General features: G+C 36.8%; 1 protein-coding gene across 1 annotated transcript; it reads right to left on the reverse strand.

The window, feature by feature from the left end:
* Nucleotides 1-20,481: 20,481 nt before the first annotated feature.
* Nucleotides 20,482-25,044, reverse strand: LOC127093900 (uncharacterized). Its single transcript, XM_051032794.1, has 6 exons — nt 24,644-25,044; nt 23,575-24,562; nt 22,866-23,304; nt 22,523-22,611; nt 22,090-22,270; nt 20,482-21,845 (listed from the first exon to the last, which is right to left on the reverse strand). Exons 1-6 carry the CDS (start codon nt 25,042-25,044, stop codon nt 20,482-20,484), a joined length of 3,462 nt encoding a protein of 1,153 aa, XP_050888751.1.
* Between the last annotated feature and the right edge of the window lie 797 nt (nt 25,045-25,841).

Genomic DNA, 25,841 nt, shown 5'->3' on the forward strand with positions numbered 1-25,841 from the left:
AACAGGAAACAGGTTAATATGCATGAATGCAACGTCTATCCATATGAGGAAGCTTCTGTCTTTTGATCCTGGTTTCATCGAGACAGATAAAAATCGACAATAATATTCTGACATCCGGATGTCTCTCAACCAGATTCTCAATCCATAATACTCCCCATATGACTAGACGTAGGTTTGGTGCAGATGAATGCAAAATGAGAATGATGCAGATGAATGAATGCAATGGGCCATCCTCCAAGTCATCTGATCATCAACTGTACAGAAGCCTCTGATCTTTGAACTGATCACAACCATCTGAGGGAACATGTAATCACAAATCCGACTTGAGGGTTCCGAAATAAACGGAACTGCAAGTTACACCATCATCATCATCACCATCAGAGATCCACTGAACAGATAACCACAACCTCTGAGTCGGCCCAGGGAATCCTGAAATAAATGGATCCCTACTGATAAAATCGGCCCGGGGAATCCTGAAATAAACGGATCCCCACTGATAAATACCACGGACAGCACTCCGACGTCTCAGAAATAAATGACCATAAATCCGACTTATAAATATGACTCTGATCCACGGAACAAAAAGTCACCATCTGAGTCACCAACAGAACATGCATCTGAAAGAATCACCCTCCCCTCACAGGTAAATTCTAATCAAGTCATCCTAAGGCGGATAATAGTCTCGACAATCGGGCAAAGATACTCAATGGGTTTGCCCTTTCGGGTGTGCCATTGTAGCTCTCTTAAGATCGTCTAAACCAAAGATCCGGGAAATGATCGGTCACCAGAGTCAACAGCTCAGATGAAGTAACTAAGCCAAAGTGGAGTACCCCACAGAGGCAAGCACTATCAAATGAACCTCGTCCGGCTTGTGGTACATCACGCCGCCAGGCACATATTGACCTAACATGAAGGAGGCGACATGAGACCACACTAATCCTAGGTGTACACTCGGGCCTGGGTTTTATCCCCGCTCAGAACACCCACCCCAAACAGAGGAACCACCTGCACAGAGGACGGCAACATGATAGTATGATGCATGCAAATATTTATGCAAATATATACACTGGTTAGAATAATAAATGCAATAAATCAAGCATCACAAGCAACCTAAACTATCCTAGAACGCCAGGAAGGACTCGCTTAGGGAAGATGGACCAGCACAGGTCAACATCAACACGTCCCCAGCAGAGTCGCCAGTTGTCGCATCCGCGAAAAACAACCGGCGGGCTGAAACAAAAAAACAACACAGAGCCACCACTGTGCGTTATTTATCCCAAGATAGGGAAAGGAAACGCTCAGAGAAACCTGGAAAGGAAATGGCCTCGCGACCAAAGAGAAAGGGTAAGGGAGTCGGTTACGCAAGGGGAAGGTATTAGCACCCCTCACGTCCGTCGTACTCGACGGGATCCACGCTCTAAGAAAAGAAAAGGTTGCTAAAACATCACACATACACGCACCGAAGACAACACAGATGGGATTAAGAGAAAGAGAGCTCGATAGGACATCGCATCCTATGCCTACGTATCTCGTCTGGAACGAGAATCAGAGCTGTCGTAGTTCGGCTCACGCACGCCAAACAAGCAAACACACACACCGGCAAACATGGAGCCTGAAGGCCAATCACTGGACTTACATCAGCATCCGAACCAAAACACAAACACAGGCAAACATGGAGCCTGAAAGCCAATCACTGGACTTACTTCAGCATCCGAGCCAAACACGCACGAGAAGATAACAAGCAAACACACGCAAAAAGAAAAAAAGTGCCCGGAGAGACCTCGCACGGTCTCCTGCCTACATACCTCGTCTGGAACGAGGATCAGGGCGATGTAGTTCCCCCTTAAAGGGAACGAAATTCTAGCCAGAAACCGAGGGGAAGACACACTACCAGGGAGTTGTACTCGAGCCTAGTGTTGTCATGCATCATTGCCCTAAGTTCAGGTTTCTACCTACTTGCACAACAGCAAGCTAATCCTATCCAGGAAAGAAGCAAGCATACAAGCATACAAGCATACAAGCATTTCAAGCAAATATTCACATAGCACACACTATAGCCAGTCAAGTGAGGCTCAAACAATGGGTTTGACTGCCGAAGCAAGTCATCTGTACATGGGTAGTATTCGCTCTTAACCTTGCCATTGCGGGGCTAAGGTGAAGCAGATGAGAGGTGAGTGAAGATTAGACTTCACAGCTCTTATCCCTGTCCAGGGAGAGCTTTAGACAAAGGAGCGTGGGTCCAGAATGGAGGGACCCTTCTACGCTCAAAGACTCTGACTCGATTGTGCAACAGCACAAGATCTTGGGTTTGTGTCCCAATGCGTCAACACACAGCCGTGTGAGCAGAGGGACGACTCACAGAATAGCGGGGGATAGATTGCATATCCCTTGGGTTCCGCCAATTGCCTCATAGAGGTCTTCACCTGCTTGGCACAAAAGTAAACAATCACAGACATCGCCTCTTAAGGAGGACTTCAGACAGTTGCCTGGCCAAGTAACAGGCCAGGTCTTCCAGACTACATGAAGAATAGAAGTCCTACCTCAATTGGTTTAAAAACCAAGCAGCAGCAAGCAAGTTCTTAAAGAACTGTAAGCGACTAAATGTACCTGAAATCAATCAAGTATCATCAGTACTCAGACAAACCAACAGTAAACAGCAAATGTTAATCTATACAGACAACACAAGTCAAATGCACACAAGTACAAGCTATAAGCTCAAGCTCAAGCTTCAATCCCTACAAAACAAAGTCAAGTTAGTTTATAAACATCAACCAAATCTCAATTTAATTGACTTGAAGCAATCTCCTTAAGCATTGTGCATTTCATCCTGAAAAGTCAAACCAAATGTGAGAAACAAGACCACTAGGCCAAGCCTAGGGTCCAAAAGGGAGAAAAAATTCTAAACAGTAAGGGATGTTCAACCAAAATCAAATTAAGGCAAATCAAAAGCAAATTCAATTGGTCCCATGCTCATATCCTTCACCAATATCATTTCATGCACAATTTGGTACAAACTAGGTCAAATACAACACCAAAAGTCCAAACAGAATGACTTCAATAAAAAGCATACCAAAACAACTCCAAAAATCCTCAAATAATTCACACCTAAACAGGACACATTCAAGGTATAGCATGTCAATTTTCAGCTCAATTGGACAAAAGGGACTAGGTCAATGAAAATCAAGAAATCCAGACACAATTATTCAAGCCAATTCATAGCATCAACACAAGCATTCACTTCAAAAATTCATAAAACAGTGAGAACAATTAAGAAATGAATGGGACCAAAAGCATGATGTCCTACAATGTGTCTACAATCAGCACACCAAATTTCACATTCATCCAAAACCATATGAGAATTTCACAAAAGATATGCCAACATGTATCACACAAGGTTGCAAAAATGAATCAACAGAGAATAAAATTATCAATCAAATTGAAAATGCCACCAACAAATCCAGAAAAATTCACATGACATCTTAACATATCAATGATCATACATGCAAAATTTCAATCCAATCCAACAATCATAGGTCATGCAAATAAATTCATGAAGTTGACCTAGCTAGGTGTGACACAAATTGTCACACCTAGATTCAAAAAATCATATCTCAATCATCAAGTATCCAAAAATCACAAACTTTACATGGAAATCACCATCAACATGTCCAGAATGAGCATAAAAATTTCCAATCATTTCTTTACAAGTATGGGCATTTCATGTTAAAAATGGCAAAGTGTACAAAAATGTAACACATCCAACAAACCCTAGGCTCATTATTTTTCTACACATGCAAAAAATCCACAAAAAATATCATTAAATTCTACACATTACCAGAAAAACAATGCAAAAAATTGCACTCAATTTGGATAAAAAATGAAGCCTATATGATTTTTCTAAGTTCATGGCATAAAATGGAAATGAAATGAAAAAGAAAATAGAATTATTATTTAATTTAATGCGCCAGTGGCATTTTTGAAAATAAGTTGAAATCCATCAAAACGACGTCGTATCTAAACGCGGCAATGGAATGTTCCTATTGGCTAAAACCGACAGCAAACACAATTCAAATGACAAGGCAAACAGAAGCGGATCAAACAGCAACAATTCACCATCTTCCTCATCAATATTTTCCCGAAAAATGCAGAAAATCGAAAATCAACAAATCTCCATGAAAATCAACAAATGGATAACCATTGGAACCGTCTTCTAACCAGGATAACGAATATGTAAACGATTTGCCCTAATTCCTACTGTATCTCACGGATCGAGCAAAAACCTAAACACACTTCCAACTTCAAAACGCGATTTCTTCCTCTACAGTTCACTAAATCAAAAACTACCTACATCATGATCATCTACATGGAAGGCACTATAGAACGCATATGGAAATTGAAAGAATAGTGACATTCGAATTCACACCTTAAATTGAAGACAGTGTTGGTTCTTTGAGCTTTGGCGCGTGTTTCCTCAAAACAGATGCAGCATGATGATAGGGAAGTTGACTGGAGTGCTTATGTTAGCTCGAAGTTGCTTCTATTGGAAGAAATTGCAAAATGCCATTGTTGAACCAAAGATGAACAGTCACGATCTTGACACTTTCTTGCTCCAAATTACTAAAACAGTTGAAGATGATGATCTATGGAAGAGGAAGCAACAAGAATTTCGTGAAATGATGAAGAATTGAAGGAGTTTGGTTGAATTTGGTTCTTGAAGCTTCTTGATGAATTTGGAGAATGGGAGGGAAAAGTTGTTAGAGTTTCTTGTGATTTGTGATATGATCAATATTCAGTTATGATTAATGTTATATACCTCCACTTAATCCATCTCTAATCACAAATTAACCAAAAATGATGTAATTAGCAAAAATGCAATTTTACAAAGCAAGGGCAAAATGGACATTTCACCCTGGGGCTTGTGACAGCTGTATGACAGCTCACACACTCTCCAAATACCAGCTGTGATGTGTTGGCAATTGGCTTTGTAATTTTCATTTTCAACATGCTATGCCAAAATATGCAATTTCAAGTGCAATTCCAAAATGACTTAGTCAAATATTGGACTTTGAAAGTTTATGACAGTTGAAACAATTTCTAATTGGCAAATGTGAGGTGTTGCAAAAATCCCCATGCCAAAATTCCCATTATTTCTCAACTTGGACCATTTTGCCCTTGGATTTTTAACTGTACACTTGAAAATTGACTTTTTGCATTGACCACTTTTGAGGAATTCCAATTATGCACCATGAAAGTACATGTCAAATGGAGTTTACACATAAAAAGATCACTCAATTTGGACACTCCATGTGGAAGTTATGCCACTTTGATTATAGGTCTTTTTTGAAATTGAATGGACCATAACTTGTCAACCATACATGGGAATTTCAAGTTCTTGGACTTTTTGGAAAGGTGAGACCAAGATCTACAACTTTCATGTTGAACAAATTTTCATTTGAAGCTTCCTTGGACATGTAATTTTGTGGTCAAAAACTTTCCATTTTTGGAAACTTCCATTACAAGTCACTTTCTATTTTTGGCAATTTTTTGTCTGACTTTATTTTCTTCATTCTTGCGCTTTGACATGTCAAATAACACTTGTTCCAACATGAATGAAGTGTATCCAACTCTCTCCCATCTCCAAATCCATTAAATCATGCACAGTTGACCACAGTTGACTTTTTCAACTGATAGATGAATCTGGCAATGCACTGATCAATCTGAGCCCCAATCTTCTGATGAAATGGCTCAAGGATGAAACCCTAGCCTCCATAAGCTCAATAAAATCATGGAATGATCCCCATATCCATTATAGACCCCATCTCCTGCACATGCCCTGATTGGCCCAATGCAACTGATTAGGGTTGACCAGTGGTCAAAACCCTAATCTCAAGGTATATGCTCCAACACTTGAATCTTCTTGGATGATATCAAGACCATGATGATGATGATGTATCACTTCAACCAAGATCAAGACCAATCTCCTTGAGAAATCAAAAACCCTAATTTGAACCACCATATCCTCAGATGATTAGTGATCCAATCCAATGAAACCCTAGCTTGCACATGACCTCCTATCTTCTGATCAAGACTTGGGGGAATGGCTTGCACAATGTAACCACATGATATGCAATATGCAATGCCTAATGACCTAAAAATGTTATGCAATATGTTAAGCTAGTCCCAAGAGAGGAGGGCAAATTTTGAGGTGTTACACTATGGGTTTCATAGATCTCTCTAAAAGATCCCCCCTAAGCGGATGTCGGGTTTTAAATCTCTCAATATAGAGTCAGCCCCGTAAGCAGAAAAAGTTTGTCTTCCCTTCTGCAGTTCCCCACCGAGATACTTCCTCGTGGATGACGGTTTCTTCCGTTTCCTCCCAACACATATATTGGGATGGAGTTCTCCTATTGAGTTATATCCTCATAGGACGTGTCTTGATTCAGTCTGTCTTTTCGGAATATTCCCGAATTGGCGTTTTGTCGATCGATTGTGTGCTTCCCAGTGGGTTGTTCCTCAACAAAGTCCTATCTTCATTGCCCTTTTGATGGAATTGGTGGTTGTATACCTTTTATTCCTCGGCAATAGTTTGTGGTTTGTTATAAACCCTATTTTTGTTCCCCGTGCGGATTCGTGATTCCTTTCATCCCCACGTGAATTTGTGGATATCCTCACCAGAGTATGGCTACTACCCCGTATTCGGCAGTTGTAAGTCCTATCTCTTTTCCCCTAGCAGAGGTAACCCTTTTGTGGTTCATTCTGGCTGTTGGTGAAGTTTCTGTTGTTGTGGTTTCATCCCTAACAGACTTGGTATCTCCCTGTGGTGATTTTTATCCCCAGTTGAATTTGTGGTCTTCTACCCCGTATTCGGTAGTTGTAAATCCCATATTGTGGTTTTCTCTCCCTAGTGGAGTCCGTGCCTTGTGGAGCAGGTGGATAATTGCCGGATGCTTGCGATTTTATCCCAGCTGAGTCTTTGGTTCTGCCCAGTAGTCGGTAGTGTTAACCTCTTGTTTCCTCAGACTGATTTTTGGTATTCTACCCCGTATTCGGTAGTTGTAAACCTTAATTTCTCCCTTTTGCAGAGTTAACCTTGTTGCTCATCCTAACCGATGATGGTTACTCTTTGTGGTTATCTTCATTCGTTGTTCGATATTGATATTCCTTTTTGCTTGTGGATAGTTGTCGGTTGCTAGCACTTGTACCCCCAGCAAGTAATCTTCTGGATCATTGTCGTATGCTTGCAATGTTATCCCTTTCGAAGTCGCTAGTGGGTCCTTTCACCTTTTGCTAGTGATTTGTTCCCCGGATCATTGATTGATTATCAATGTATTCCCAGCTAGTCCCTGTGGATAATTGTCGGATGCTTGCAATTCATCCCCAGCGGATCGTCTTTCATTTACCCGTTTGCTTGGTAATGATAGTTGCTCCCTTTGATTGGTCGTCTTTATATACCTAGTTTTGGTATCCCGATGCCTTTCTTTTCGGTCGATTTATCCTTTATTAACCCAGTAACCGGTTGTGGATAGTCTTCCATGCGAGTGTATTATTCACGGTCTGCCGGTAATGAATAATATATCTCATGCACTCTTCAGTTGAAACCTTTTGTGTTTCCCTAGTCGAGTAAGATTCGTATTTCCCTTTGCGGAGTCGAATGTTTCTTTGTTGTTGGATAAATTGCCGGATGCTTGCAATTTATCCCTTTGAGTTGTCTTTCGTTTACCCGGATGCTTGGTATCGATTGTCTCTCTTTTTGGTTAGTCACCTATTATATACTTCGGTATCCCTGGTGTCTTTTCCTTTCGAGTATATTATTCACGGTCTGCCGGTAATGAATAATATTTCTCATGCGCTCTTTGGTTGGAGTCCTTTTCCAGATCTTCCCCAGCTGAGCAAGATTCGTATTCTTTGTAGAATCGAATGTCCATCCTTTAACCAGTTTGTATTTCGGATGTGTGTTTTGGCATATATACCAATTCACGTTTTCGGTAGATCACCTATTATATACTTCGGTATCCCTGGTGTTTCTTACCATGCGAGTTTATTATCTACGTTCTGACGGTAATAGATAATACATCTCATGCGAGTATTCTATCCACGGTCTGCCGGTAATGGGTATTATACCTCATGCACTCTTTGGGTTTGTGTCCCCAGTTGAGTAAGATTCGTCTTCCCGTAGTGGATTCGAATGTCCATCCTGTAAGTCGATTTGCTTTTTCAAGCCCTCCTTTCGGATGATGAGTGTTTTGGCATATATACCAATTCACGTTTTGGTCGGTCACCTATTATATACCTCGGTATCCCTGGTGCTCCTTCCTTTCTGCTCCCTGTTATGACCTTGGTCCCCTGTGGAGTCAGATTTTCCTGAGTTTATGTACCTTTTTCAGGTCTTTCTCAGATGTTTGGTTGATTGATATCTCTCACCCTTATACCGGTCTTAGATATTCATTCTTCCTGAGTTTGTTACCCTTATACCGGTAACATCTCATCCTTTGGCTTCCCCTGGAAAGTTTTTTCTAGACTTCCCCAGCGGAGCTGTGTTTCTATTTGTGTTGCTGTATTGGTGTTCTTCCTAGTACATGCATTTTGCGAGTCAGCTTGAGTCTTTCCAGCGGGTTTGTTTTTTCCTTTGGAATTGCTCCTTTCCCCGGCTTGAGTCCTTTACTTCCCCAGTGAGGTCTTCAGTCTGATTTCTGTTATCCTAATCAGAGTCGTGTCTTGCGCACGCTGCGTCAGTTTTGTTTTCCCCAACTTGAAGTCGTGTCCTGCTCACGCATTCTTTTTCCTTTATTATCCCCATAAGAGTCTTGTTAGAGTCTCTGTTCCTGGTGAGCGTATTACTCCAACGGATCGTTTTTCTTCTGTGTGGATCATTTTCCCCCCACAGAGTTTGTGTCTCTTTGCATGCATACATTTACATCATGAGGTCTCTTAGGGACCAAAATTTGTCTCATTACTATTATTTAAGCTCATTCTACCGTGTCGAGATGAAGATTTCTAAACTTCACTTCTCCGGCTAGAATGACCTTAAATAGGGGCATCTGTAAGACCCCAATTTTGTCCCTAAGATCCCTCATGGCCCATAACATCTCATATCATGGCCTCAAGGATCATTGCATACCCTAGCTTGCCTCCTAGTGGGTGGGTATCTTGTGAGTGTGGTTCTTGATCACCAAGCATGTATTGCACTTGTATGTCATTGCTTTTCATATGTTTACTAACCAAAAGTACAAAAATATTGTCATCTAACCTTGTTGCTTGCAGATGAAGCCAACTAGGTCAAACCAGTCAAATCAGCCATTGAGCAATGGATGGTGACCATTCTTGAAGAATTTGGGCACCATGATCATTCATTAAGAGTTCATTTAAGTTGTGATATCATTTTGGATCAAGATCTCATGTGGTAGAGGCTTGGAATTCATCAGAGCATGGCTCAGTCAACCAAAACCCTAGAAAAGTCAATTATGGTCAACTGTGCATTTAATCAGGAATTGGAGGGTGTGAGATGGTTGGAAAGACCTCATTCATGTCCATATGAGCCTTATTTGGCATTTCAAAGATCAAGGTTGAAGGATTTGAAGTCAGACAAAAAGTTTCCCAAAATGGAAATGACCTATAATTCTCACCTGCCAAAAATGGAAAGTTTTTCTCCCCAAAATTACATGTCCAAGAATGCTTCAAATCAAATTTTGCCCAACATGAAAGTTGAAGATCTTGCTCTCACCTTTCCAAAAAGTCCAAGAACACTCATTTCTCATGTGTGGTTGGTAAGTTATGATCAGATCATTTTCCAAAAATGCCTAAATTCAAAGTGGCATAACTTTCACATGGAATGGCCAAATTGGATGGTTCTTCTTTGAGCAAACCACATTTGATGTGTACTATCCAAATCCATTATCACATTTCACCAAAAACCTTCACATAAAAAGGTCATTTTTGAAGTGAACCATTTAAAAATTGGTGGGAAAAAAGGCCAAATTTCAAAATACATGGAGTTTCCACATGAAACCAATTCCAATAGCTTCCAAATGCATTTTATGATTTGCTTGAGGTGAAAAAGTATTGTTCCATTGGTTCAAGGTGCATAAGGGCAAAATTGACCAAATGGCATAAACAAGCTCATTCACTAATCATCCAAATTATGGTTAATCATGATTAAAGCTTGGATTAACATGAAGTATAAAAGGTTAACTGTAACAGAATTGAAGATCAATAACCACTTTTTCAGATCAAAGCCAAAAATTCTCCAATTCTCTCAAAATCTCACATTTTGCACACACACTTCTTCTTCATTGTTCATCAAGAATTCACCAATTTTTGTGCCGTCTCTTTGTTGATTCTCCATCTGCAGGTCTTTTGTGAGTTCTGTTTGTGGTAATTTGAGGAAGAATCGCGCCAAACTCACTGTTGCAACCTTGAGTTCATCAATGGCAGCCGGCCAATTCTTCATGATCGTGCATTGCTGAGCTAAACAATCATCACTATTCATCTTCTACACCAATCTACTCCATCTGTTTCATGCAATTGAGGACAGAAACAAGCTGAATCACGACCTGCATCTACATAAGGTCAGAATTCGATTGACACGATTCTTGAAATCTTGATATGCGTCTTGTAGATCTCACAACGTAGGTTACAATGTAATTTAGATCATAGAGTTTCGTTAAGTATCGAAGGAGAAATCCGGATCTGAACATTTAGATGCAAAACTATTTTCAACCGTATCTGCTTGTGTGATGATTTCTGGACAAAATTAATACCATATCCATGATCCTTGTTGCGAGATGAAGAGATCCATATATAGTTTGCTAGTTTTCGTGGAAAAATGTTCATTCCATGATGAACAGTGTGAAATGATGAAGAACTCTGGATTTCTCTTTCAATTTCGCGTGCTAGATCTTGCTTTGGCCTGTTTCCGTTTGAAAACGTGTTTACCGCGCGAATTGACCAGTCACGTGTTGCCAGCGTTTTTAATTGAACGCTGCGTTTTGCCCCCTGGATCCAGTAATTACAAAAATGCCATGCTGTTTTAATTAATTCATTTTAAACTTAAATAATTATTTCAATTTCAATCAAAACTTCTAAAAATCCTAATTAAGTCATCCCTAATCCAAATTGAGTGAGGATTTTTTTGATGATCTCCAAATTTTGTCTAGTTTTTTTAGGCATAGTAATTCAAGTTGTGCCTGGTGATTTTTTGGACTTGTCTAGTGATCTTGATCATGTGTGCATTATATGTATGTTTTGCCATTTTTTTCACAAAATGATGATGCATTATCCAAAATGAATGAAATTTCACATGCTTGTTCTTGACTCTCTCTGGTGATTTTGGTATATAGTTTGCTAATTTTGAGTCCCTGGTTAGCGAGATATGATGTGATCTTCATGAGTGTGACAATGTGTGTCACACTATGTTATGCCATGTTCATGATTTTATTTTTAATGCTTACACTGTGCCTATGGCTCTGATTTTTTGCATGTGATGTCATATGTATGTCTAGTTTCACCATGAATTTTTGTAGGAATTGTTGATACATTTCCTATTTGATGGGCATTTTTGTTTGCTGTTTACCATTTTGTGAACTTTGTTTGAGTGATCATCTTCCATAGCTTGTGAAATCCTAATACCTTATCATATAAAGATGAAATTTGGTGGAGTGTTTCTTAACATGTTTAGCTTCAATTTGGATTTGGTCCCATTCATTTCTCCTTTGTTGTCACTGTTTTACAATTGATTGAAGTTGGTGTACACTTTGTGACCTTGTTTGGGTTGATTTTTGCATGCCATGATTTCCTGATTTAATTCCCCTACTTCCACTTGTCCAAATGCTATGAAATTTGATATGTAGCTCATTGAATGTGTTCTGTTTGAGCTGGAATTTTTGTGGAATTTATTGAGATGTTTTGGTATTTGTTTGATGGTGATCATTCTGTTTACTCATATGTGGTTCACACTTGCTTACTTTGACCTAAATTGTGCTTAAAATGAAATTGGTGTATTGTTTTGATATGAGACCAATTGGACTCTCTTCTTAATTGAATTATCTTGGTTTTGATCATGTTTCACTTGCTGTTTTAAGATTTTTCCCTCCTTTTGACCCTAGGCTTGTCCTAGTGGTCTTAATTCTCATGTTTGAGTTTGACTTTGACTTTTCAGGTTAAGAAGCAAAGTGTTTTAAAGGAATTAATGCAAGTTGATTGACTTGTTTCATTTGAATATTGTAAACTAACTTGTTTGTTTTGTAGGATGCTTAGCTCATTTGAGCTTTGAGCTTTGAGCTTTGCACATTACATTGTTTGATTGTATTATCTGTTGGTTCATTACCTTGTTTGTTTTGACCTTTGTGATTGGTGCTGATTATATTTGATTGATTTCAGGTACCATAGTCGCTAATAGTTCTTTGAGAACTTGCATTGCTTTGCTTGTATAGCATTTGCATTGAGGTATAGCACCTTCTTCTTCATGTAGTCTGGAAGACCTGGCTTGTTATTTAGCCAGGCACCTGTCTGAAGTCCTCCTTAAGAGGCAATGTCTTTGTGTGTTTATTTTTGTCCCCAAGCAGGTAAAGTCCTTTGAATAAGGCAATTGGTAGAATCCAAGAGATATGTAGCCTATCTCCTACTATTCTGTGAGTCACTCACCTTGCTCACACTACTTGTGTTGATGCATAGTGAGTAAAAGCCCAAGATCTATCGAGTCTAATTTGTGGAGAGAGTTCCCCCTTTCTGGACTCCCACACCTTCTGATATTCAATGCTCTCCCTGACCAGGGATAAGAGTGATGAGGCACACCCCTCATATCCTTTCATCTGCTTCACCTTAGCCCCTCAATGGCAAGGTTAAGAGCAATATTAACCCTATTCCAGTTGGCTTTAATGCCTCACCCTTGTTTGAGCCTGATTGCTTGGCTATAGTGTGTGATGAATGACCTTGCTTGATTATTTGCTTGATTCATATGTACATGATTACTTGAGTTTGTCATTGTGCATTTATCATCATTGATTGCCATTAGTGCATGATCATTTCATTTGTCCTTGTGACATTGATGTTTTCCCATTGAGGACAACTGTAAGTCCATTTATTGGCTAGTGTTCCTATGACATGGAAGGGATAGAGTGTAAGACCATTTCATTGGTCACTCATATCCTCTTAGCCTTGTGCTTCTTGTTTGTTAGTGGTATGTGAGGATGCAATTGTAAGACCATGTTGTTGGCATTTGTATTCCCATGATCATCTGTTGGAGATCAGGGTAAGCCCAGACAGATTGGCATCTGATATCCATCTTTTCATTTGTGTTTGCTATGTGAGGATACAACTATAAGACCATGTTATTGGCATTAGTACTTCCTATGATCATGCTTTAGAGGTTGGAATAAGTCCAGATAGATTGGCAGTTGATTTCCATGTTTTGTTTTTGTTTTGCTTTGAGGAGATTAGAGTAAGACCATTTATTGGCATCTGACATCCCATTTTGTTTTGCTTTGTGAGATTGGAGTAAGACCATTCATTGGCATCCGGTATCATTGTTTTATTTTAGGAGATTGGTGTAAATCCATTTATTGGTATCCGGTATCCGCTTTTGTGTGAGATTGGAGTAAGACCATTGATGGCATCCGGTATCACCTCGCTTTTATTTTACTAACTTGCTTTGTTGCCTTATTCCAAAGGACACACTTGAGTCATCTTCTATATGATTTCAAGAGGTGAACCTCTCGGAAGTTTTACACTCCATCATCCATACCCTTTTGTTTCAAAACCCCTTTCACATTGTTGAATTTTCAAACTTGTATATACATGTTGTGCAAACATTCATGCCTTATTCAAATTAGAAACTTGGACCTTAAGTCCTTGATTTTCAAACTTCACTTTTGTTAATACTTCTTTTTGAATCAATTTTAATCATACTTTGACCATGCTTTGTAAATACTCATAATCAATTAACTTCACTCATTCAATTGTTTTGGCTTTGTCCATTGTTAATATGTTTTCATACATTAGCCGTAGGTTTCAATTACCATAGTGGTTGATGTAAATCTTACCTTATCCTTAGTGAGTTGATTGTAAGTCTTCCATACTTATTATAGGGTTCAACCCTCACTAGTATGTTGAAGCTATCCTCGCATGGTGGATTGTTGATGTTGGTTGAGTTTTCTCCCATTGGTAATGAAAAGCCTTAGTGCTTGTGTTTTAAAATTGAACCCACTGACAATTTGGAAATCTTTTAGCCGAACTACGGCGTTTTGATCCTTACCTTTGATGGAAGGTACGTAGGCAACGGGTTCATCCGTTCGAACACAAAAATAATTAACATGTACAATCTTTTCTCATCATCCCATTCATGTTTGCACAATATGTCAAAAACAAATAAACATCTTTCTTATACAACAAGTGTGAAAAGGGTTCCCTAGGAGTACCTAGGACGTGATGGGTGCCTAACACCTTCCCATTGCGTAATTTACCCCTTACCCCGATCTCTGATCTTTTCATTGGTTTTCTACGTGTAAAACTTCTTAGGCTTTTGTTCGCTTTTTAGCCAGTCCTTTGGATAAATAAAAGTGCGGTGGCGACTCTATTTACTTGTATACTTTGCTTATGATTTAATCAATAGATCATATAGCGACGAATACACCGCTACAATTACCAGATTTTCTAACCAGAGAATTTTTACAGGGAAAACATGAGTTAAAAATCAGTTGACCCCAGAGATGATTATGATCCTCCCATTAAAGATCAAAAAGATAAGGAAATAATTTTAGGTTCTCCATCTTTTATTTCCAAAGTTACCTCTCCTATTACTGCTACTCCCCTGACAACTATTAAGCCTACATTATTAACTCCATTAGCTTTTACATCTCAAATTACCAGTCCATTATCTATCCAAAAAAATCACTCGTCTAAACTAGCCTACTATACACCTCCTTCTTCTTTACCAAAATCGACCTTTATTACCAAAGATTGTCTATACCAATATTACCTTTAGAAACACTTTACTATCCTCCAAACTCCTCTTTATTACAAAATATTTCAAGAATTTCCCCCCCAGGATTTTTCTTCATTCCTAAAAACCAAACCAAGACCAGAAAATTCTACGAATTTATCCTGGTAGATTCTGAGTCTATTACTCTTACCCACCAAACAGATCTGAATGGTAAATCTAAAATAAAGTTCTCTAAATTCAAAGTTAATAAGGTATTATCTCCTTCTGATTGGAATCAACCTCCATCAGAATTAAAATCTTTTTCCAGAGCCTTTACTCCACAATACTATTCGTACTTTGATTACATGGATGCTTGGTTCAATTTTTTGTCGGTCGAACCTTTCAACCACACTTGGTTTATATGGTTCAACAAGGATATTTCACTTAGCTTTCCTAATTGGTTTATCCAGTGGTTCATAATTGTTGGGCCAATTTTAGAAATATTTCCTGATTATGCCTCAAAGGCCTTTAACAATTTTACAGCAAAAACTACTTGTCCTGATTACAAGTCTTTATTATGTTTTTTTTTTGTTTTTGGAATTACATGGATTTCATCTTGGACCTTTTCAACTGATCCATTATGGGAAGGGTCCTCTTCTACTCAATTAGTCAAGAAATTTTCTGTTAAATGGTGGTTAAAGTTTAATTCAGATTTGCTTTCTCCATCAAGATTAGATTCTTGGTTCAAGTCTCATCCGGGTCTTTGCAAAGAAAAGGTCATTTCTCCAGAAGATACATCGTTCTTGTTAGATAAATCAAAATTACTTGCCTCTTTATCTGCTACTTCCAGCCATAAAGAATTCTTGAACAGAATTAAAGAAGTTATGACTGCTTTATCTGAAAGTGATAGTGCTTCTAACACTTCTGAAAATAATAATGAAGATGATTGTTATGGAATCATATATCTCTAAATTATGTTGAAGATACGTTCAATTATGATGAAGATAAGATTTTGAAGATTCCTCTTGTCAAAATTATTTTAAAGATAAAATCAATTATGGTGAAGATAAGAAGTTAAAGACAACAACGACCCCCTTTGTTGGCCTCAATTACCTTTCACTCAGAATTACTTTTGAATTATTGATTCTACTTTATTAAAGTTTTTTGTTTTATTTCAATTTTTCAGACCATGTGGGTCATTACTTTTTATAAAGTTTATGCTTAGTTTAATTTAGTTTGAAGTCCGTGTGGATCCTTGCCTATAAAAGGATCATTTGTGTGTTGTGAAAGGCATTCGAGTTTTCAGTCTTAAAACTTGGAATTCTTGATTGCCATCCTTTGTAAGTATATTCATAAATAAAAGCAAGTCTTTTAATATTTTCAACATGTCTTCCATGTCTTCCGCATATTATTTTACTCTTACAATTTATTTTATCAATAATTTCTTTATCTTTACTGATATTTCCACCATTATGATTATCATTATTAGTATTATTATTAGTAGTATTTTAGAGGCCCCTACCGCTCTGGTGTATATATATATATATATATATATATATATATATATATATATATTTTTTTAGATCCTGGAAAAAATTCTTTTAATATATGCGATTTGAGTGATCTTTGATTTTATTTTTCAATCTTCAATTACCTATACAGTTAATTGTTTGAGAAAAAGAGGTAAACCAACTGGTTGGATTCCATGCTTTGGAAGTTACAATACTAAGAAGATCACAAAGAATAAATTGTAGGAAGTGCAAGACATGCATGATGCTATCAAAGCAAATCTAGGTAGCTATTGTTGTTTATTTATTTATTTTATAACTAAACCAATTCATTAAGAACTAACAATAGAAAAGGTTACAGATTAAGAACTAAAAAATAGAAAGCGTACATGGAGCTCTTGTTTCCTGTGATCTTTTAATTAGTTAAATAAGTCTATTTTCAAAGTAATATTCTCGCCTGATTTATAAGAAAAAAAGATATTTTTGACGTTTATTTATAGTGGTAGTTAAGTGCATTTAATTTTCTTGATTTCATATAAAAAAATATAATATAATTACTAATATATTCTTAATTAAATTTTCATTCATAACATTATAAAGTAATTAACGCAGGAATAATGTTGGAATAAAAGTATTAAATGCAATTAGATTTGTTTACATTTGTTTATATTTAAGATCAAAAATTTTTGAAAATTTTTATTTATACATAAGGTCGAAGGAAGGAAGTTATTGTCTCGTTAATATAAGTTAACAAACTTACTTATAAAAAAACTTATATTAAAATAATAATAAAAATATTGATTTTATATTTTTATTAAAATTAATACATAATTTTTAAAATAACATTTTTTTATTTAATTCTTAATTTATGCAGCACAAGTTATTACTCTGTTAATATTTTTTTTTATAGTTATTCTTCTTGTGTTGTCTGCACAAGATGTTGGGTGATTAACTACTCTTCGGGAAAGGATTGGCTGACTTTGAGTTTCCATACCTTTGTAACTTCAGTGGTATATCTTACTTAACAATTCATTTTCTTTTAATTAGACATTCTTTAATCATACATTTGTCTTCTAGTTTATATATGTCAATTAAAATTAAAAAAAAAATCATCTATCAATTAAAATTTATTTTTAATTAAAATAAAATAAATATTGATCTTATAATGATCTGTGACACATGTCAATTTATAATGTGTTACTTAATTGTAAAATAAATAATTATCATATAAATTCAATTGTATTAAATAATCATATAAAAAAAGAAAAAAAGAGACTCGTTGTTGGAATTAAACCCAAGACTTTGAGTAATTCTGAATCAATCTTGATGAACAAGATTCAATCGCAACGATCAAATTTTCTCTTATTCTTCACTTTTCACTCGAGTGAATCAACCAATCTTGATTGGAAGATTGTATCGCTGCACAATGGTGATGAAAAATAAGAAAAGAAGATTGAATTGAGAAGAAAAAAGTTAAGATTTATCGAGAGAAGGAAGAGGATGATTTTTCTGCATAATTCCTCTCTACTCACAAATTGTGGTTCTTTATTCTTTTACAACTGTAAAATTCAAATGTATATAATAATAGGGGTTACTCCCTATTTATAGATTTTGTTTACTCCCTAAGCAAAGCCCAGAATACCTAGTTCTTCCAACACTACAAAATTAGGTTTAAAACCAAATCCATGTCGTATAAAACCAAAATTAGGTTTAAAACCAAAATTAGGCTAACTCCTCGACACTTCGATATTCACACAATTTCGACACACGAGATTTCAATGATAATAGACTCTGCCAAAAATACTGCTTTGACACAAAGAATTACAATTCAACACATCACCTAATTCATTGTGCTTAAGCTATATATATTTATCATAGACCTTAACTTCTTGAACACTTCGACCTACACTCTTTTATTCATGATATCTGCAATCTGACTCTCAGTTCTGAAATGTTCCAAGTTCAGATTCGCTTATACTACTTGCTCTCAAAGATAATAGAACCTCATTTCGATGTGCTTGATTCTTCCATGCCCTATCGGATTCTTCTCTAGATTGGTAGCAGACATGTTGTTGATCTTCATGGTAATCGCTCCATGATTCTTTTCTGTAATCTCTTCAACCAAATTCACCATCCATGTTGCTTGAGATGCACAAAGAGAAGTATCTATGTACTCAGAGCTTCACACAACGATAGTGCTACTATTGGTTCATTTCTTGAACTCAAAGCAACTAGTGCACCACCTAGCACAAACACGCAACCAACTGTGGATTTTTCATCCTCAGCATCACTACACCAACTTGAATCGGTGTAACCCACTATCTTGCATTCTTTTCCTTCATCAGTTGTAGAAAACAAAATTCCATAGTCAAGAGTTCCTTCCAGATACCTTAGTATCCTCTTTGTCGCTGCTAGGTGTGATCCCTTTGGTTTCTGCATGAATTTACTCATCATACCTACATGGTATGCTAGATCAAGCCTTGTATGACAAAGGTATCAAAGTGATCCAACGAATCTTTTATACTGCGTTAGATTGACATCATCTTCATTTGTGTCTTTCGACAGTTGCAATATGGGCTCAACTAGAGTCGAAGTTGGGTTGCAATCTTGCATCTCAAATCTCTTGAGTACTTCGCCCGCGTATCTTCTTTGGTGCATCATCAAGCCTCTACTACTCTTATAGAATTCAATGCCAAGGGAATATGATATTTCCCAAGTCTAACATTTCAAACTCCTCACTTAGGTCATGTTCGAAATCTTCGATCTCCTTCTTGCAACTTCATGTTATCAACAGGTCATCGACATAGAGACATGGTATAAGCAATTCACTATTGCTTCTTCTTACATATACTTCATGTCTAGTTATGCATTTCACTAATTCCTTATCCCTTATAAAGCTATCTATCTTCTTGTTCGATGCTCTTGGAGCTTGCTTAAGTCCATACAGGGCTTTATGTAGCCTGCATACCTTGCTTTATTCGCCTTGTTTCACAAATCCAACTGGTTGTGCAATATAAACTTCTTCAACTAAGGGGTCCTTCAGGAATGCACATTTCACATCCATCTGACATATGTGCCAATTGTTCATGTTTTTTATACCAACAACCAACCTGATTGTTTTGATCCTAGTGACAAGTGCAAAAACTTCGTCGAAAATGATTCCTTTTTTCAGAAGAAATCCTTTCGCCACAAGTCTCACCTTGTGTCAAGTTGCTTCTCCTTTGGGATTCAACTTCACCTTGTATACCCACTTCACATCGATTTCCTTCTTGTTTTGAGAGAATTCGACAAGTGACCAAGTGTTGTTGACTTCTATGGACTTCAGTTCCTCATTCATTACTTTCGCCTACTTAGAACCATTCAATGCCTCAACTGCATTGACTGGTTCCACATCTACATAGAAAGCATAGCGTATCAGCTTACCTTCATGATATGCACCAATTTTTTAGACTTATGCATTTCCTTCAAAATTCCTGAAACAACTTTGTTAACTTTTGGAATATTAATTCTTTTGTGACTCAAAGGAAGTAATCTGCCTTATAATTGAAAGAATGACAGAATTTGATACATGCATATAAAATAAACGAGACTGATATGAAATACAGGAGAAATAAGAAATGGAATTAAGTAGAAGGGGCGCCACACTCTTTCTAATCCAAGAGAGAATGATAAGCCTATGGATGAGGATCACCACAAGAAAAGGATTTCTTGATAAGATCAATTTTGGTCCAATCCAGAACCTAAGAGCAAATACTCTCACTTACACAATGTGTAAACTTGCCAAAATTCATTGATTTAAAAAGAAGATACATGCCTCCTTTATATAGGAATGGCTTAAGATGATGAAATAAGTAAGAAATAACTCCTAAGCAAACAAAAGGGTTTCAACCACTAATTATCATGATAGTGAGTTGAGTTATTACAAAGAAAGTGCAAAATAAAGAAGAGATAGTGGGGTTCTTGAAAGGGCAGAATAATGGCAATTCTTTATTTACCACTTCTCTTGTAATTTTCATCCATTATAGTGTGGTTATTGGTATTTCCTTTATTTTTATTTATTTATGCATTATTGGGCCTTTTATCACATGCTTGGATGATAAGAATAAACTTGGGCTCTTTTTCTTCAATATGGCCCATGCATTCTATTGACTTGATCATGAAGTGAACTAAAGCATCATTGACTCTTCTTGCATGTGCCCTTGTCATAGGACCTCCTAAGCCTTGCATTGTATCATTTATGTCTTGGATTACGTCCTCATCATTCCCTCCTTCTTGAAAAGAATTCGACCTCGAATTTAGACCATCATCACCTACATCAAAAGGAGATAAATCAGCCACATTAAAAGTAGTACTTACCCTATACTCACCTGGAAGTTCTATTTTGTAGGCATTGTCATTGATCCTTGAAAGTACTTGAAATGGTCCATCTCCCCTAGGTTGAAGTTTGGACTTCCTTTGTGATGGGAATCTCTCTTTTCTCATATGTATCCAAACCCAATCCCCGGGTTCAAAAATAACTTTCTTTCGCCCTTTGTTTGCACTTTTTGCATAACTTTTATTTTTCTTTTCAATTTGCAATTTTACTTGTTCATGCAATTTTCTCACAAATTCAGCCTTAGCTTTCCCATCTTTATGCTTCAAAATAGATGTGTTAGGCAATGGTAACAAATCAAGAGGTGTTAAAGGATTAAAACCATACACAATCTCGAAAGGTGAATGTTGTGTAGTGCTATGGACAGCCCTATTGTAAGCAAACTCTATATGAGGTAACCATTCCTCCCACATTTTTAAATTCTTTTTAAGAATATCCCTAAGAAGAGTAGAAAGAGTTCTATTTACTACTTCAGTTTGTCCATCTGTTTGGGGATGACAAGTAGTGGAAAATAACAACTTTGTACCCACATTTCCCCACAAAGTCCTCCAAAAATGGCTTAAGAACTTGGAGTCACGATCAGAAACAATGCTCCTTGGTAAGCCATGTAGGCGCACCACTTCCTTAAAGAACAAATCAGCAACATGACACGCATCATCCACCTTTTTACATGGAATAAAATGTGTCATTTTTGAAAACCTGTCCACAACTGCAAAAATAGAATCTTTGCCATTCTTTGTTCTAGGCAGCCCCAAAACAAAGTCCATGGAAATGTCAATCCAAGGAAATTCAGGTACAGGCAAAGGAGTATACAAACCATGAGGCATAACTTTTGATTTAGCCTTTTTACACACAATGCATCTTTCACAAAGCTTTTGGACATCAATTTTCATGTGAGGCCAATAAAAATGTTCTTTTAAGAATTCTAGAGTTTTAGAAACCCCAAAATGACCCATTAGTCTTCCCTCATGCGCCTCTTTTACAAGTAGTTCTCTAATGGAACCTTTAGGCACACATAGTTTTTTTTTCTTTAAATAAATAGCCATTGTGCCTAAAATACCCATTGAAGGCAGTATGCTCACAAGCTAAAAATTTTGAAGAAAATTCAAGGTCACTTTTATACAAATCTTTAATATGCTCAAGACCAAAAACTTTTGTTTCAAGAGTAGAAAGCAAGACATGTCTTCTTGAGAGTGCATCTGCCACAACATTAGATTTACCTTTCTTATGCTTGATTACATAAGGAAATTGTTCAAGAAACTCAACCCACTTGGCATGCCTCTTATTCAACTTACCTTGTCCCTTCAAATGTTTCAAGGATTCGTGATCACTATGAATGACAAACTCTTTGGGCAGCAAGTAATATTGCCAAGTTTGTAGAGCTCTCACTAAGGAATACAATTCCTTATCATATGTAGAATAATTAAGGGCAGACCCTTTTAGCTTTTCACTAAAATAAGCAAGTGGATGACCTTCCTGCAATAAAACAGCTCCAATTCCCACATTAGATGCATCACATTCAATTTCAAAAGATTTAGAAAAATTAGGCAATGCAAGAATTGGTGCTTGGGTGAGCTTTTCCTTTAGGGCAGCAAAGGCTTACTCTTGTTTTTCACCCCATTTAAAACCAACATCCTTTTTAACAATTTCATTGAGGGGTGCTGCCAAGGTACTAAAGTCCTTCACAAACCTCCTATAAAAACTAACCAAACCATGAAAGCTTCTTACCTCACTTACATTTTTGGGAGGAGGCCACTCTCGAATGGCTTTCACCTTTTCCTCATCAACATGGACTCCTTTAGAGCTCACAATGAAACCTAAGAAAATCACATGATCGGTGCAAAAGACACATTTTTCTAGGTTGGCATACAAATTTTCATATCTTAGCACTTGCAAAACAGCCCTTAAATGAATGCAATGATCATCTAAGTTCTTGCTATAAATCAAAATATCATCAAAATACACAACAACAAACTTACCCAAGAACTCCCTTAACACATGGTTCATTAGTCTCATGAAAGTACTAGGTGCATTATTAATCCAAAAGGCATAACCATCCACTCATACAAACCAAATTTTGTTTTAAAAGCAGTTTTCCATTCATCCCCTTCCCTTATTCTAATTTGGTGATATCCACTTTTCAAATCAATTTTAGAAAATAAGCATGCACCACACAATTCATCAAGCAAATCATCTAGTCTAGGAATAGGATGCCTATATTTAATGATAATATTGTTAATGGCCCTACAATCAGTGCACATCCTCCAACTACCGTCCTTTTTAGGGACTAGAATAATAGGGACAGCACAAGGACTTAAACTTTCTCTTACCCATCCTTTACTTATCAATTCAGCAACTTGCCTTTGTATCTCTTGAGTTTGTTGTGGATTGCTTCTATATGTTGGCCTATTAGGCAAAGATGCTCCTGGATTGAGATCAATATGATGTTCAATTCCTCTTATAGGTGGTAAACCACTTGGCACCTCTTTCGGAAACAATTCTTTAAATTCCTGCAAAAGAGACTCAACACAATTTGGCAATTTTTTTTCATTAGAAATAGTGGTTAGCAAAGGCACCTCCTTGCAAAAGAGCAAGTACAAAGGCTGGTGTGACACAATTGCTTCTTTCACATCTCTTTTTTTTGCAATTAAACTTTGTTTCGTTTCTCTTTTATCATTCTTTTTCTTTTCATTCTTTTCTTTTTCTTTTTCTTTTTCTTTTTCTTTTTCTTTTCTTTCTTGATCATATTTTTCTCTCATTTTTCTTTGATCTTCTCTCACCTCACTAGGATTTAACGGTACAAGATTGATCTTTTGATCATGATACATAAAAGAGTACTTATTGGAGTACCCATCATGATTGGCTTTTCTATCAAATTGCCAAGGCCTTCTTAATAACAAATGACTAGCTTCCATTGGTACTACATCACACAACACTACATCCTCATATTTTCCAATTTTAAAACAAATCTCAACTTGTTTATTAACAAGCATTTCTACACTTTCATTAAGCCATTGGATTTTGTAAGGCTTAGGGTGAGGTTTTGTTTCCAATTTTAGTTTAGAAACCAGACGCGTGCTTGCAACATTTGTACAACTTCCTCCATCAATTATTAAAGAACAAACCTTTCCTTGCACAAAGCATCTTGTATGAAAAAGGTTTTCTCTTTGACTTGTATCCTCCTCCTTTATTTGGCTTCCCAACATTCTTCTCACCATGAGTAAATCTCCACTAGGTATTTCTTCTTCAAACTCCTCATCATAATCACCATCCTCCTCTTCAACAATTTCTTCATTTTCTTCCATAAGCATAGTTCTCTTTGTTGGACATTGAGATGCAATATGTCCTTGGCCTTGACACTTGAAACACTTAACACTTTTGTTAGTTGAAACACTTGAAGAAGAAGATGTAATAGTTTTACCTTTGTTTTCAACCGTGGCTTCCTTAGATGATGAAGCACCCTCCTTCTTTGTTTTGTCCTTCCAACTTTGAGAATTGAAAGTGGTGGAATTTCTCCTTGCTTGGCTCTTTCTTTTGAGTTGTTGTTCCACTTTGATAGCTTGGTGTACCAATTCGTCCATTTCAACATAGTGATGAAGTTCCACTATGTCACTAATGTCATGATTTAGACCATGGAGAAACCTAGCCATAGTTGCTTCATCGTCCTCCTCTACATTAGCTCTAATTTTGAGAACTTCCATCTCCATGAAATATTCTTCAACACTTTTAGAACCTTGAGTGAGTCTTTGCAATTTGTTGTGCAATTCCCTATGATAATAGGAAGGAACAAACCTTCTCCTCATGATTCTTTTCATCTCTTCCCAAGTATCAATTGGTCATTCTGCATACCTCCTTCTATCTTTGGTCAATTGATCCCACCAAACTAAGTCATACTCCTTGAACTCAATAGAAGCAACTTGCACTTTTTCAAGATTAGAATAATTGTGACAATTAAAAATTTGTTCAAGTTTAGTCTCCCATTCTATATATGCCTCCGGGTCACTTTTCCCAACAAAAGTTGGAACTTTAATTTTTATGCCCCTCAAATTATCTCCCCCTTGTCTCCTTCTACGTCTTCTTTCCTCCTCATCGCCACTACCATCATTAGAATTTTGGAGCCTCCTTTCCAACTCACCAATTCTTTGTTGAAGTTGTTCACCTTGTTCTCTTAATAATCTTTCAAAATTGTCACGCATGGCTGCGATCTGAACAGTTAAAGCTGTTGTTCTAGGTGAAGGTGGACTAGACATAGTTGTGAAATATTTGTGAAATTAGGAACAAGTGTTTAAAAATGGACCTCACCACTCTACTCACGTGTTTACACTCAATCACTCGTGTTTCACTCAATTTTTTTTCTGGCTTTTTTTTAATAATAAAAACACTCTGCCTTTTACCACTCAATTTTCTCTTTTAGTTCTTTAGAGAAACCAAAATGAATGAACACAAAGAAATCAATTTCAGATGATAAGCAACACACAAAAAACTTAAAAAAACAGCAAAAAAAAAATGACTCTAAAACAAAGGAAACCAGGAGAATTTTAAGAGTGTGGCAAGAAAAAAAAAATAGAATTTTTTTTTTTGAATCACAATCTTTAACAATCAGGTCCCTTTTTTTTTAATTTTTTTTCTTATACCCCTTTTTTTTCGAATTTTTTTTATAATGATAAATGGATAATAATGAAGAACAAGAATATAGACAATTTACCACATTTCGGCCCCTCCTTTTTTTTTGGAATATGCTCTGATTACCACTTGATATGCACCAATTTTTGAGACTTATGTATTTCCTTCAAAATTCCTGAAACAACTTTGTTAACTTTTGGAATATTAATTCTTTTGTGACTCAAAGGAAGTAATCTTCCTTATAATTGAAAGAATGACAGAATTTGATACATGCATATAAAATAAACGAGACTGATATGAAATACAGGAGAAATAAGAAATGGAATTAAGTAGAAGGGGCGTCACACTCTTTCTAATCCAAGAGAGAATGATAAGTCTATGGATGAGGATCACCACAAGAAAAGGATTTCTTGATAAGATCAAT

Source organism: Lathyrus oleraceus, chromosome 6 (assembly GCF_024323335.1).
Source record: "Lathyrus oleraceus cultivar Zhongwan6 chromosome 6, CAAS_Psat_ZW6_1.0, whole genome shotgun sequence".
In the NCBI taxonomy this organism is placed as follows: domain Eukaryota; kingdom Viridiplantae; phylum Streptophyta; class Magnoliopsida; order Fabales; family Fabaceae; genus Lathyrus; species Lathyrus oleraceus.